At 50.5% G+C, this 15,889-nt stretch overlaps 1 protein-coding gene across 2 annotated transcripts in view; it reads right to left on the minus strand.

Annotated features, from left to right (window-relative positions):
• Nucleotides 1-15,889, minus strand: part of LOC308148745 (metabotropic glutamate receptor 8-like) — a 48,347-nt gene that overhangs the window by 6,655 nt on the left and 25,803 nt on the right. For both annotated transcript variants that reach the window (XM_080522251.1, XM_080522250.1), the window contains 6 exons: nt 14,843-14,978; nt 13,480-13,634; nt 13,276-13,413; nt 9,928-10,128; nt 6,177-6,316; nt 561-1,496 (listed from right to left, as the gene is read on the minus strand). In XM_080522251.1, coding sequence (XP_080378377.1) covers nt 561-1,496; nt 6,177-6,316; nt 9,928-10,128; nt 13,276-13,413; nt 13,480-13,634; nt 14,843-14,978 — 1,706 coding nt within the window. The remainder of the gene's footprint in view (nt 1-560; nt 1,497-6,176; nt 6,317-9,927; nt 10,129-13,275; nt 13,414-13,479; nt 13,635-14,842; nt 14,979-15,889) is intronic.

A 15,889-nucleotide genomic window follows, 5' to 3' on the forward strand; every position in this document is an offset into this window, starting at 1 on the left:
AAGAGAACCCGCCACATCCATCCATCCATTCATTCATCCATCCATCATCCATCCATCCATCATCCATCATGCATCATCCTTCCATCCATCCATCCATCCATCATCCATCCATCCATCATCCATCATCCATCCATCCATCATCCATCCATCAATCATGCATCATCCATCCATCCATCATCCATCCATCCATCATCCATCCATCATCCATCCATCATCCATTCATTCATCCATCCATCCATCATCCATCCATCCATCATGCATCATCCTTCCATCCATCCATCATCCATCCATCCATCCATCCATCATCCATCCATCCATCCATCCATCCATCATCCATCATCCATCATCCATCCATACATCCATCATCCATCCATCATCCATCCATCCATCATCCATCCATCCATCATCCATCCATCCATTCATTGTCAGCTTCAGCTGAAGAAGTTTATATTTTGAATAAAGTGTAGGAAGTCATGTGACGTTTATCTGTTGGATGTTTACATGAGCTGTGCTGAACGGCTCAACGTTCCATCCAACATGGCGGCGTGCGGTGGCCTCACCCGCTCAGCGGACTGCGCTGTGCCGAAGAAGATGGGGATGAAGGCGAGCCAGACGATGCAGGTGGTGTACATGGTGAAGCCGATGGGCTTGGCCTCGTTGAAGGTCTCCGGCACGCCGCGCGTCTTGATGGCGTAGACGGTGCAGGTGACCATCAGCAGGAGGCTGTAGCCCAGCGAGCAGATGAGCGACAGGTCGGAGATGTCGCACTTGAGGACGCCGCGCGCCCGGGCGGGGTCCCGCGTGCGCCGCTCGCCGTAATCCACCAAGGCGTGCGGCGGGTCGGCGGCGAACCACGCCAGGACGCCCAGCAGCTGGACGGAGATGAGCGAGGAGGCGACGAGCAGCTGGGAGGCCGGCGAGATGAAGCGCGGCGCCGCCACCGCCCGCCGGCCGCGCCGGAAGATGCGGTGGATGCGGTTGGTCTTGGTGAGCAGCGCGGCGTAGCTGAAGCACGGGCCCAGGCCCAGCAGGACGCGGCGGAAGGAGCAGACGACCACGCCGGGCGCGGCGATCATGGGGAAGGTGGCGGCGTAGCACAGGAAGATGCCCGTCAGCAGGACGTAGCTCAGCTCCCGGCCCGAGGCGCGCACCACCGGCGTGTCGTTGTAGCGCAGGAAGGTGGCGACCACGAAGGCGGTGGCGGCCATGCCCAGCACCGACACCGCCACGGGCAGCAGCGCCCACGGCGAGCGCCACTCCAGCCGGACCACGGGGACGGGCCGGCAGCCGGTGCGGTTCCGGTCCGGAACCGTCCCGTAGGAGCAGAGCTGGCAGGAGAACTCGCCCGACAGGAAGTGGAAGCCCTCGCAGGCCTCGCAGTGCCAGCAGCAGGGGGCGCCCTTCACCACCTTCTTCCTCTCGCCGCCGCCGCACGGCAGGCTGCACACCGAGAGGGGCAGCGAGGAGCCGCCGGAGCCCCACCGGAGCAGCTCCATCTGGAGGGGGGGGGGGGGGGGGGGGACCGGTCAGTGATTCTCTTTGTGTGTGTGTGTGTGTGTGTGTGTGTGTGTGTGTGTGTACTTTGTGGTCACCAGCTCCTGGAACTGAAGTACACAGTGGTTGTGTAGTAGATGTAGTAACGTAAACATTCCTCCGCTAACATAGAAACCTCATGTTTCTGGAGTAGAAGTACAGTACTACTTCTACTACAGTAGTACAGTACTACTTCTACTACAGTAGTACTGTACTACTATGTTTTTGCGCCCAGCAATGAGCTCGGGTGCTGGACCCCATGATGTCACTCTCCTCCATGATGTCACTCTCCTCCATGATGTCACTCTCCTGACCTCCACCTTCAGCTCAGACTCTCCTGACCTCCACCTTCAGCTCAGACTCCTCCACCCCTGCAGCCACACACAGCAGTGTGGTGATGAAGACGAGTTGTCGACGTTTTTTTAGTTCTTGTGATTCCACTACTGTGACACCATAATATCTCCTGACCTCCACCTCCTCCGTCACCATTTCTCTGAGGATCTGGTGTCAAATGCTGCTGATCGACGGGCTGATTGAGATGTAAACATGCTGACGAGGCGCTTTGATCGACGATTTCTGATAGAAAGTGGGCGGGAGAGGAACTAGCAAGCTTCAGGTTCATCATGATTTCTAAAAGTTAAGAGGTTCATCATGATTTCTAAAAGTTAAGAGGTTCATCATGATTTCTAAAAGGAAAGAGGTTCATCATGATTTCTAAAAGTTAAGAGGTTCATCATGATTTCTAAAAGTTAAGAGGTTCATCATGATTTCTAAAAGGAAAGAGGTTCGTCATGATTTCTAAAAGTTAAGAGGTTCATCATGATTTCTAAAAGTTAAGAGGTTCATCATGATTTCTAAAAGGAAAGAGGTTCGTCATGATTTCTAAAAGTTAAGAGGTTCATCATGATTTCTAAAAGTTAAGAGGTTCATCATGATTTCTAAAAGGAAAGAGGTTCATCATGATTTCTAAAAGTTAAGAGGTTCATCATGATTTCTAAAAGTTAAGAGGTTCATCATGATTTCTAAAAGTTAAGAGGTTCATCATGATTTCTAAAAGTTAAGAGGTTCATCATGATTTCTAAAAGGAAAGAGGTTCATCATGATTTCTAAAAGTTAAGAGGTTCATCATGATTTCTAAAAGGAAAGAGGTTCGTCATGATTTCTAAAAGTTAAGAGGTTCGTCATGATTTCTAAAAGGAAAGAGGTTCGTCATGATTTCTAAAAGGAAAGAGGTTCGTCATGATTTCTAAAAGTTAAGAGGTTCGTCATGATTTCTAAAAGTTAAGAGGTTCGTCATGATTTCTAAAAGTTAAGAGGTTCGTCATGATTTCTAAAAGTTAAGAGGTTCGTCATGATTTCTAAAAGTTAAGAGGTTCATCATGATTTCTAAAAGTTAAGAGGTTCATCATGATTTCTAAAAGTTAAGAGGTTCATCATGATTTCTAAAAGGAAAGAGGTTCATCATGATTTCTAAAAGTTAAGAGGTTCGTCATGATTTCTAAAAGTTAAGAGGTTCATCATGATTTCTAAAAGGAAAGAGGTTCATCATGATTTCTAAAAGGAAAGAGGTTCGTCATGATTTCTAAAAGTTAAGAGGTTCATCATGATTTCTAAAAGGAAAGAGGTTCATCATGATTTCTAAAAGTTAAGAGGTTCGTCATGATTTCTAAAAGTTAAGAGGTTCATCATGATTTCTAAAAGTTAAGAGGTTCATCATGATTTCTAAAAGTTAAGAGGTTCATCATGATTTCTAAAAGGAAAGAGGTTCATCATGATTTCTATAAGTTAAGAGGTTCGTCATGATTTCTAAAAGTTAAGAGGTTCATCATGATTTCTAAAAGTTAAGAGGTTCATCATGATTTCTAAAAGTTAAGAGGTTCATCATGATTTCTAAAAGTTAAGAGGTTCATCATGATTTCTAAAAGTTAAGAGGTTCATCATGATTTCTAAAAGTTAAGAGGTTCATCATGATTTCTAAAAGTTAAGAGGTTCATCATGATTTCTAAAAGTTAAGAGGTTCATCATGATTTCTAAAAGGAAAGAGGTTCGTCATGATTTCTAAAAGTTAAGAGGTTCGTCATGATTTCTAAAAGTTAAGAGGTTCATCATGATTTCTAAAAGGAAAGAGGTTCATCATGATTTCTAAAAGGAAAGAGGTTCATCATGATTTCTAAAAGTTAAGAGGTTCATCATGATTTCTAAAAGTTAAGAGGTTCATCATGATTTCTAAAAGTTAAGAGGTTCGTCATGATTTCTAAAAGTTAAGAGGTTCATCATGATTTCTAAAAGGAAAGAGGTTCATCATGATTTCTAAAAGTTAAGAGGTTCGTCATGATTTCTAAAAGTTAAGAGGTTCATCATGATTTCTAAAAGGAAAGAGGTTCGTCATGATTTCTAAAAGTTAAGAGGTTCATCATGATTTCTAAAAGTTAAGAGGTTCATCATGATTTCTAAAAGGAAAGAGGTTCATCATGATTTCTAAAAGGAAAGAGGTTCGTCATGATTTCTAAAAGTTAAGAGGTTCGTCATGATTTCTAAAAGTTAAGAGGTTCATCATGATTTCTAAAAGTTAAGAGGTTCATCATGATTTCTAAAAGGAAAGAGGTTCATCATGATTTCTAAAAGGAAAGAGGTTCGTCATGATTTCTAAAAGTTAAGAGGTTCGTCATGATTTCTAAAAGTTAAGAGGTTCATCATGATTTCTAAAAGTTAAGAGGTTCATCATGATTTCTAAAAGGAAAGAGGTTCATCATGATTTCTAAAAGGAAAGAGGTTCATCATGATTTCTAAAAGGAAAGAGGTTCGTCATGATTTCTAAAAGGAAAGAGGTTCATCATGATTTCTAAAAGGAAAGAGGTTCGTCATGATTTCTAAAAGTTAAGAGGTTCGTCATGATTTCTAAAAGTTAAGAGGTTCATCATGATTTCTAAAAGTTAAGAGGTTCATCATGATTTCTAAAAGGAAAGAGGTTCGTCATGATTTCTAAAAGTTAAGAGGTTCATCATGATTTCTAAAAGTTAAGAGGTTCGTCATGATTTCTAAAAGTTAAGAGGTTCATCATGATTTCTAAAAGGAAAGAGGTTCATCATGATTTCTAAAAGTTAAGAGGTTCGTCATGATTTCTAAAAGTTAAGAGGTTCATCATGATTTCTAAAAGGAAAGAGGTTCGTCATGATTTCTAAAAGTTAAGAGGTTCATCATGATTTCTAAAAGTTAAGAGGTTCATCATGATTTCTAAAAGGAAAGAGGTTCATCATGATTTCTAAAAGGAAAGAGGTTCGTCATGATTTCTAAAAGTTAAGAGGTTCGTCATGATTTCTAAAAGTTAAGAGGTTCATCATGATTTCTAAAAGTTAAGAGGTTCATCATGATTTCTAAAAGGAAAGAGGTTCATCATGATTTCTAAAAGGAAAGAGGTTCGTCATGATTTCTAAAAGTTAAGAGGTTCGTCATGATTTCTAAAAGTTAAGAGGTTCATCATGATTTCTAAAAGTTAAGAGGTTCATCATGATTTCTAAAAGGAAAGAGGTTCATCATGATTTCTAAAAGGAAAGAGGTTCATCATGATTTCTAAAAGGAAAGAGGTTCGTCATGATTTCTAAAAGGAAAGAGGTTCATCATGATTTCTAAAAGGAAAGAGGTTCGTCATGATTTCTAAAAGTTAAGAGGTTCGTCATGATTTCTAAAAGTTAAGAGGTTCATCATGATTTCTAAAAGTTAAGAGGTTCATCATGATTTCTAAAAGGAAAGAGGTTCGTCATGATTTCTAAAAGTTAAGAGGTTCGTCATGATTTCTAAAAGTTAAGAGGTTCATCATGATTTCTAAAAGTTAAGAGGTTCATCATGATTTCTAAAAGGAAAGAGGTTCATCATGATTTCTAAAAGTTAAGAGGTTCATCATGATTTCTAAAAGTTAAGAGGTTCATCATGATTTCTAAAAGGAAAGAGGTTCATCATGATTTCTAAAAGTTAAGAGGTTCGTCATGATTTCTAAAAGTTAAGAGGTTCATCATGATTTCTAAAAGGAAAGAGGTTCGTCATGATTTCTAAAAGTTAAGAGGTTCATCATGATTTCTAAAAGTTAAGAGGTTCATCATGATTTCTAAAAGGAAAGAGGTTCGTCATGATTTCTAAAAGTTAAGAGGTTCATCATGATTTCTAAAAGGAAAGAGGTTCGTCATGATTTCTAAAAGTTAAGAGGTTCGTCATGATTTCTAAAAGTAAAGAGGTTCGTCATGATTTCTAAAAGTTAAGAGGTTCATCATGATTTCTAAAAGTTAAGAGGTTCATCATGATTTCTAAAAGTTAAGAGGTTCATCATGATTTCTAAAAGTTAAGAGGTTCGTCATGATTTCTAAAAGTTAAGAGGTTCATCATGATTTCTAAAAGTTAAGAGGTTCATCATGATTTCTAAAAGGAAAGAGGTGCAGATCTTCGTTTGCACCGTTTAATTGGTCCAAAGTAGTTCAGCCACTCTCTCCTTCTGGGCCCCGGAAGGTTTCCAGCAGGACTCTGGGGGGGTCTAAAAATGAGGCCCCGGGTCCCCCTACAGCCCCTGGTGTCTTCATGGTGTGACAGGTCCTGGTTCTGGTCCTGGGCTCAGGCTCTGGGGCTAACGGGACCAGTGTTGGAGGCGTCCTCACGTTCAGGTGCAGCCGATTGGTCCAGGTGCCGACGGCCCGGTACCCGGCGCTGGAGCGGTTGTGGATCTGGTACTGGAAGATGTCGTAGCGGCCGGGGGCGTCGCCGTTCTGGTTGAAGGTGACGGGAGTTCCAGCACTTCCTGTGACACAAACATCAACACACCTGTATCGTCTGTTCAGCCGGTCTTTGTTCTGGATTCTTGACGACGGTTGAAGTTCAGTCAAGTAGAAAACAACAAATCCTCTCAATTCAACATGTTTCTGGCCGAATCACAAGAAGATTGTTTGAACTGCATGTGTTCTGGCTCCGCCCACTTTATCCTGCATGTGTTCTGGCTCCGCCCACTTTATCCCGCATGTTTTCTGGCTCCGCCCACTTTATCCTGCATGTGTTCTGGCTCCGCCCACTTTATCCAGGACGCATCCAGACTTGTGTGGAATTGTAAAACCAAAAGACCCAGAATGCACCTGGCCAGAGGAGGTAAGCCAGTCTGTACTTCTGACCAGGTACCTGAGAGTACTCAGGTGTGAGGAGAGTACTTAGAGCAGTACTGAGCAGGACAATGGTTACTACGGCCTTTTTCATCTAACTCCTCCACACAGCAGGAAAACAACAACAACAACAACAACAACAACAACAACACAGGGCTGGGTAAAGAGGTGGTGCAGTGGGTGGAGCGATTCTGTCCTGATTCCTCCTTGTGAAGAAAATCTCTTCAGCAGGAAGCAGAACCGCTGCTGCTGCTCCACCCCTGCTCCACCTTCACTGCTCCACCCCTGCTCCCTCCTTCACTGCTCCACCTCTGCTCCACCACTGCTCCATCACCCCTGCTCCACCACCCCTGCTCCACCACCACTGCTCCACCACTGCTCCACCCCACGTCCTCAGGCCCCCCACTTCCTCACACAGTGAACATCTCCATAGTCTCAGACGTCCAGGTAGCCCCCCCCCCCCCCCCCAGTGGCTCGCTCTCGTCCTGCTGAGAAACAAACAGCTGAGCTTCTTCTTCCTGCTTCGTTCAGCACTTTATAAAAAGATGAGAAGTGAAGTCACAGCAGGAGATGAACGCTTCACATATTCATCACCCCCCCCCCCCCCCCCCCACCCCCTCGCCCCCCCCGGTTGGTTGGCCACACAGCATCCTGCCTACAAACGGCAACAACAAGCTTTTATCTCCTGTTAGTAAGCGTCTGCTGTCCGAACGAGTCAGGAGGCAAGCCTCTCCCCCCCACCCCCTCCACTCACCCGCTGCTCCCCCTCGCTCCACTAAACGCGATCAAACGGTCTGATGCTACAAAGCGCCCCCCCCCAGTGCACATGGCTGCACTGCAGCGAGCGCTAACATTAGCACAAACGTCTCGATTAGTCTTCTGACGCTCGTCTAAAAATAAGCGTGGGCGAGGGGGGCGAGGAGGGCGAGGGGGGCGAGGAGGGCGAGGAGGGCGAGGGGGGCGAGGAGGGCGAGGGGGGCGAGGGGGGCGAGGGGGGCGAGGGGGGCTGAGCTGGCAATTAGCCTCCCGGCCACCACCGCCACTCGCCGCCCGTTTTCTGTCCTCCATCTCAGCGCCTCCGGCGTGTGGAGCGGTGGTGAGGTGGTGAGGCGTGTGGAGCGGTGGTGAGGTGGTGAGGCGTGTGGAGCGGTGGTGAGGTGGTGAGGCGTGTGGAGCGGTGGTGAGGTGGTGAGGCGTGTGGAGCGGTGGTGAGGTGGTGAGGCGTGTGGAGCGGTGGTGAGGTGGTGAGGCGTGTGGAGCGGTGGTGAGGTGGTGAGGTGGTGAGGCGTGTGGAGCGGTGGTGAGGTGGTGAGGTGGTGAGGTGGTGAGGCGTGTGGAGCGGTGGTGAGGTGGTGAGGTGGTGAGGTGGTGAGGCGTGTGGAGCGGTGGTGAGGTGGTGAGGCGTGTGGAGCGGTGGTGAGGTGGTGAGGTGGTGAGGCGTGTGGAGCGGTGGTGAGGTGGTGAGGTGGTGAGGTGGTGAGGCGTGTGGAGCGGTGGTGAGGTGGTGAGGCGTGTGGAGCGGTGGTGAGGTGGTGAGGTGGTGAGGCGTGTGGAGCGGTGGTGAGGTGGTGAGGTGGTGAGGTGGTGAGGCGTGTGGAGCGGTGGTGAGGTGGTGAGGCGTGTGGAGCGGTGGTGAGGTGGTGAGGTGGTGAGGCGTGTGGATCGGTGGTGAGGTGGTGAGGTGGTGAGGCGTGTGGAGCGGTGGTGAGGTGGTGAGGTGGTGAGGCGTGTGGTGAGGTGGTGAGGTGGTGAGGTGGTGAGGCATGTGGAGCGGTGGTGAGGTGGTGAGGTGGTGAGGTGGTGAGGTGGTGAGGTGGTGAGGTGGTGAGGCGTGTGGTGAGGTGGTGAGGCGTGCTCAGGGAAGCGGAGCGTCATGTAGAAACGCAGGACGGGCGGCTGCTCCTTTGATTTGTGTCAACCTTTGATGTGTGGCGGTTCAGCCGGCCGTGTCGCTCGCAGTCCCACAGGAAACCTCGCCGCCCCACAGGAAACCTCGCCGCCCCACAGGAAACCTCGCCGCTCCACAGGAAACCTCGCCGCCCCACAGGAAACCTCGCCGCTCCACAGGAAACCTCGCCGCTCCACAGGAAACCTCGCCGCCCCACAGGAAACCTCGCCGCTCCACAGGAAACCTCGCCGCCCCACAGGAAACCTCGCCGCTCCACAGGAAACCTCGCCGCCCCACAGGAAACCTCGCCGCCGCCTTCATGGGAAGGGCTTCAGCCAGTAAACCAGCTCGCCGAGGAGCCGCTCTCCTCAACGGTATTCAGTCATCTGCAAACACTGGATTAGAACGAGCTGGACAGTGAAGCGTCAAGGCCTCGGGCGGCGGCGGCGGCGGCGCTCCTCTCAGGCCAACATTTCACTGCTCATCAGGAAATGTGAAGAGGCAGCCAACAAATGAAGCCAACGAGAGATGAGGAGAAGTTCCAGTTCAAACTGCAGCGCTGCTCGTTCACATGGACGAACTGAGAGAACGTCCTGAAGGGTTCCCGGCTCTGGAACAAACACGGTTCCAGGGAACATTCTGGACGCTTCGTCAACAAACTGCCCATCGGTGCAGCTCAGGTCAGTGGTTCTGGTCACATGATCAGGAATCACAGCTCGGATCTCCTCAGTGGACCAGTTCAGCCACTTTTACAACGCCCCGCCACATTAAAAGCACCGGAGCCACAAAACATGTCAATTCTCTGAAAGGAAGAAAAAAACCTCTTTCAACAACTAAATGTAGTTTTCATCCTAAAGTATTCTGAGTACAATTTACTCTTTATTACACCATTTATTACTATTTTATTACATTTTAGCTCTTGTAATGATTTTTAGAGGTTTTTCCTCTTTAGCTATTTTGGCAGTTTTAACTCTTTATAGTCGCTGTGCACAAATGCGAGCAGCAGCAGAGCAGCAGAGCAGCAGCAGAGCAGCAGAGCAGCAGATCAGCCGAGCAGCAGAGCAGCAGCAGCAGTAGAGCAGCAGACCAGCAGTAGAGCAGTAGAGCAGTAGTAGAGCAGCAGAGCAGCAGTAGAGCAGCAGAGCAGCAGCAGAGCAGCAGCAGAGCAGCAGCAGAGCAGCAGCAGCAGTAGAGCAGCAGACCAGCAGTAGAGCAGCAGTAGAGCAGCAGAGCAGTAGAGCAGCAGTAGAGCAGCAGAGCAGCAGTAGAGCAGCAGAGCAGCAGTAGAGCAGCAGAGCAGCAGCAGAGCAGCAGTAGAGCAGCAGCAGCAGCAGTAGAGCAGCAGAGGCGGCGGCGAGCAGCGGCTCCTACCGTTGAAGGCGACGGCCCGGATGTGGGCCAGCAGCTCGCGGCCCCCCAGGTGGGCCATGCGGGGGCAGAGGCCCGGGGAGCCGGCGCACAGCTGGCGGTGCATCTGGTGCAGAGCGTGGGCCATGGCGTAGACGGCGTCCATGACGAACTGCACCTTCCCCTCCTGCTCGTAGGCGGAGTCACGGCCAACCTTCTCCAGCCCTGGAAGAGGAGCGGGGGGGGGGGTGAGAACAGCCACAAACAAGCTGCTGGAGGTCAAGAGGTCAACCCTGCAGCACAACCTGCCTTTTAGACCACGGTGAAGAACATGCTGATTGAAAGGGGGGGGGGGGGGGGGGGGGGCTGGGGGATCTGGGGGACTGGGGGGACCGGCTGGGTCTGGGGGACCAGGGGGACCGGGGGGGATCTGGGGGACCAGGGGGATCTGGGGGACCGGGGGGACCGGCTGGATCTGGGGGACCAGGGGGATCTGGGGGACCGGGGGGATCTGGGGGACCGGGGGGATCTGGGGAACCCGGGTCCTTCCCCTTATGATGTTGGTTTCCTGAATTCCTGGTCGAGTGACTCCAGACTCGTGACTCCAGACCCGTGACTCCAGACCCGTGACTCCAGACCCGTGACTCCAGACCCGTGACTCCAGACCCGTGACTCCAGACTCGTGACTCCAGACTCGTGACTCCAGACTCGTGACTCCAGACCCGTGACTCCAGACTCGTGACTCCAGACTCGTGACTCCAGACTCGTGACTCCAGACTCGTGACTCCAGACCCGTGACTCCAGACCCGTGACTCCAGACCCGTGACTCCAGACCCGTGACTCCAGACTCGTGACTCCAGACCCGTGACTCCAGACCCGTGACTCCAGACCCGTGACTCCAGACTCGTGACTCCAGACTCGTGACTCCAGACCCGTGACTCCAGACCCGTGACTCCAGACCCGTGACTCCAGACTCGTGACTCCAGACTCGTGACTCCAGACCCGTGACTCCAGACCCGTGACTCCAGACTCGTGACTCCAGACCCGTGACTCCAGACCCGTGACTCCAGACTCGTGACTCCAGACTCGTGACTCCAGACCCGGGACTCCAGACTCCAGACTCCAGACTATTCGTACCGTTTCAGAAGAACTTCTACACACTGGCTCCTTGGATTTCCCACGATGTGATTGGTTCTAGATTATATAAAACCTTTTTAAAAGAAGCAGGCCATCTTCGTACCAGACACAATGTGCTGATTCTATAAATAGAAACCACTGATTTATTCTGGTTTCAACTGGAAACCTTGTTGAGATGAAACTTCCTGCTGCTCAGGGTCGTTCTCACAGGACGAGGAATGGACTGTCAAAATAAAAGCTCTGACCAGAAGGTGGAGGCTTAAACCTGACTCTAACATCATGAGTGGGTGGATGGATGATGAATGATGCATGGATGATGGCTGGATGATGGATGGCTGGATGATGGATGATGGCTGGATGATGGCTGGATGATGGATGGATGATGGATGATTGATGATGGCTGGATGATGGATGGATGATGGCTGGATGATGGATGGATGATGGACGGATGATGGATGATGGATGGATGGATGGTGGATGGATGATGGATGGATGATGGCTGGATGATGGATGGATGATGGATGATGGATGGATGATGGCTGGATGATGGATGGATGATAGATGGATGATGGCTGGAGGATGGCTGATGGATGGATGATGGATGGATGATGGATGGATGATGGATGGATGATGGATGATTGATGATGGCTGGATGATGGATGATGGATGGATGATGGACGGATGATGGATGGATGGATGGTGGATGGATGATGGATGGATGATGGCTGGATGATGGATGGAGGATGGCTGATGGATGGATGATGGATGGATGCTGGATGATGGATGGATGATGGATGGATGCTGGATGATGGCTGGATGATGGATGGATGATGGCTGGATGATGGATGATGGATGGATGATGGCTGGATGATGGATGATGGATGGATGCTGGATGCTGGATGATGGATGGATGATGGCTGGATGGATGATGGATGATGGATGGATGATGGATGGATGGATGATGGATGGATGATGGATGGATGATGGATGGATGATGGATGATGGCTGGATGATGAATGACAGGTTTGGTCCAATGGGATCCAGAAGAACCAGTTGATGACCAACAATGAAGGTTCTAATAGTGAATCAAGTCTTATGTCCTCTTGTTGCCATGGTAACCCAACAGCACGTCACATTCAAAACAAAGCAGCGTTTCCAGGTTGAAGCCATGAAGGACTGGTCCTGGAGGTTTGGTCTGAGGACAGACAGGTGGACGTCTACGTCCTGCCAGGAGCTGGAAACAGGAAATGACCCGCGTGTCCCCGATGTCCCAACAGACACAAACACTGCGCTAATAATAGACTGATCAATGAGGAGGTGACAGAGAATCCATGAGGGGCGGAGCCTCAGACCTCCACCTTCAGACGACGGAGAGGAAGAAGCTGCTGATGGACGGGATTTTCTCACAAACACGTCTCAGTTCACTGAAAGCGGCGGTTTTCAAACCCTCAAGCTTGATGTCAGAAGGACTGAAGCGCCTGACCTCCGGGACGGAGCCGCCGGCGAGTCCAGCCCGGGTATGAGGACGTCTCATGTGCTCAGGACAGGATCTGGACAGGTTGGTCGGTGAAGCCGGAACCAAACGGATGTGTGACCTACTGTTCTAGAAGTTCCAGAGAAGGTTTGGTCTACAGACCAACTCAGACCAGAACCGCAGGACGTCATCACTCCGGCAGCCTTCCACCGAGTCTCACCGTCCAGGCAGGAGACCGGGACGTTTCATTAACATATTGACAGTTCCCACCTGGGGACAGTTCCCACCTGGGGATGTTTCTCACCAGGTGGGGACAGTTCCTACCTGGGGACAGTTCCCACTTGGGGACGGTTCTCACCAGGTGGGGACAGTTCCTACCTGGGGACAGTTCCCACTTGGGGACGGTTCTCACCAGGTGGGGACAGCTCCTACCTGGGGACAGTTCCCACCTGGGGACAGCTCCCACCTGGGGACAGCTCCCACCTGGGGACAGTTCCCACTTGGGGACGTTTCTCACCAGGTGGGGACAGTTCCCACCTGGGGACAGTTCCCACTTGGGGACGTTTCTCACCAGGTGGGGACAGTTCCTACCTGGGGACAGTTCCCACTTGGGGACGTTTCTCACCAGGTGGGGACAGTTCCTACCTGGGGACAGTTCCCACTTGGGGACGGTTCTCACCAGGTGGGGACAGTTTCTACCTGGGGACAGTTCCCACTTGGGGACGGTTCTCACCAGGTGGGGACAGTCCTGTGGGTCTTACCTGTGCACTTCCTGGGGCTGCCGGGTCTCTTGCCTTGCATTCCCAGCGTACAGCCAAAGTTCTCCTCCCAGAACTCGGCGAACCAAACGTTCCTGCGGTTGTTGGACAGCGAGCGGCTTTTGAAGTAGCGGTCAAACGCTGCCAGGAGGACAGAAGGCGTCAGTGAGCGGACAGACACAGGAGACAGGTTGAAAGTGTCCTCACCGTCCACCGACGTCCTCTTGGGCAGGATGGTGACGGCGCCTTCAGCCACGCCCTCCTGCTGCACCACCGGGGAAACCTTGGCGCCCCAGCTGTCGGAGCCCACCCACAGGAAGTGACCCGTCAGGTTGTTGCGTCCGGCCGCGTCCAGGATTCGCCTGCAAGTCACACATTTCAGTCATTGATGGGGGTTTCTGAAGACCACGTTACAGTGACCGTCTGAAGACCACGGTCTGAAGACCACGTTACAGTGACCGTCTGAAGACCATGGTCTGAAGACCGTCCGATAAAGGTGGACTGGACTTGGACTGGATAAAGGTAGACCCTGATCCAAACTCAGTCCTGCTGATTTCAGGAAACTCTTCTGTTCCACGAATGTTTTTGTTATTATTTCATATTTACCTGTTAAATTTCAAGCTTTCAAAATGTGGCCAAGACTTGAGACTGATGAAGAACCATTACTTTGACTGAGGTTCTTCACAAGTCGTCTTTTATGGACGAGTCTTTGTCTGGAACGACGAGTTCGTGACTGAAGACCACCCTACCCAGCTCTCAGATCTACCTCATGTGGACCAGGGTTCCTCACCGTATGTCGTCCTCCCTACCCAGCTCTCAGATCTACCCCATGTGGACCAGGGTTCCTCACCGTATGTCGTCCTCCCTACCCAGCTCTCAGATCTACCTCATGTGGACCAGGGTTCCTCACCGTATGTCGTCCTCCCTACCCAGCTCTCAGATCTACCCCATGTGGACCAGGGTTCCTCACCGTATGTCGTCCCCCCTACCCAGCTCTCAGATCTACCTCATGTGGACCAGGGTTCCTCACCGTATGTCGTCCTCCCTACCCAGCTCTCAGATCTACCCCATGTGGACCAGGGTTCCTCACCGTATGTCGTCCTCCCTACCCAGCTCTCAGATCTACCTCATGTGGACCAGGGTTCCTCACCGTATGTCGTCCTCCCTACCCAGCTCTCAGATCTACCTCATGTGGACCAGGGTTCCTCACCGTATGTCGTCCTCCCTACCCAGCTCTCAGATCTACCCCATGTGGACCAGGGTTCCTCACCGTATGTCGTCCCCCCTACCCAGCTCTCAGATCTACCCCATGTGGACCAGGGTTCCTCACCGTATGTCGTCCTCCCTACCCAGCTCTCAGATCTACCCCATGTGGACCAGGGTTCCTCACCGTATGTCGTCCTCCCTACCCAGCTCTCAGATCTACCCCATGTGGACCAGGGTTCCTCACCGTATGTCGTCCTCCCTACCCAGCTCTCAGATCTACCCCATGTGGACCAGGGTTCCTCACCGTATGTCGTCCTCCCTACCCAGCTCTCAGATCTACCTCATGTGGACCAGGGTTCCTCACCGTATGTCGTCCTCGTTGGCGAACATGATGACGGCTCGAGCGTTTGGCGTCTCCGCCAGTCGAAGGACAATCTTGTCAAACTCTCCGGGTCTTGGCTCACGAGGAATCTTGAGAGACTGAGCGATACAAACCCCACCTGGGACAGACAGAGAGAGGACGTCCCTGAGTGATGGATGAAAGACAAGGAGACAGCTGAAGACGTTTTGGCTATAAAAGAAAAACGATGTCCAAAGACAGACAGACAAGTCGCAGGAACGAGACAAGAAGAAGAAATGGAAGAAGTAGAAGCTCCTCCTGTTCTCTTCAGGAGGATCTATGTTCTCCTCAGGGGGATCTATGTTCTCCTCAGGAGGATCTATGTTCTCCTCAGGGGGATCTATGTTCTCCTCAGGGGGATCTATGTTCTCCTCAGGGGGATCTATGTTCTCCTCAGGGGGATCTATGTTCTCCTCAGGAGGATCTATGTTCTCCTCAGAAGGATCTATGTTCTCCTCAGGAGGATCTATGTTCTCCTCAGGAGGATCTATGTTCTCCTCAGGGGGATCTATGTTCTCCTCAGGAGGATCTATGTTCTCCTCAGGGGGATCTATGTTCTCCTCAGGGGGATCTATGTTCTCCTCAGGAGGATCTATGTTCTCCTCAGGAGGATCTATGTTCTCCTCAGGAGGATCTATGTTCTATTCAGGAGGATCTATGTTCTCCTCAGGAGGATCTATGTTCTCCTCAGGGGGATCTATGTTCTCCTCAGGGGGATCTATGTTCTCCTCAGGAGGATCTATGTTCTCCTCAGGAGGATCTATGTTCTCCTCAGGAGGATCTATGTTCTCCTCAGGGGGATCTATGTTCTCCTCAGGAGGATCTATGTTCTCCTCAGGGGGATCTATGTTCTCCTCAGGGGGATCTATGTTCTCCTCAGGAGGATCTATGTTCTCCTCAGGAGGATCTATGTTCTCCTCAGGGGGATCTATGTTCTCCTCAGGGGGATCTATGTTCTCCTCAGGGGGATCTATATTCTCCTCAGGGGGATCTATGTTCTCCTCAGGAGGA

This window comes from Blennius ocellaris, assembly GCF_963422515.1.
Source record: "Blennius ocellaris genome assembly, contig: SCAFFOLD_50, whole genome shotgun sequence".
In the NCBI taxonomy this organism is placed as follows: domain Eukaryota; kingdom Metazoa; phylum Chordata; class Actinopteri; order Blenniiformes; family Blenniidae; genus Blennius; species Blennius ocellaris.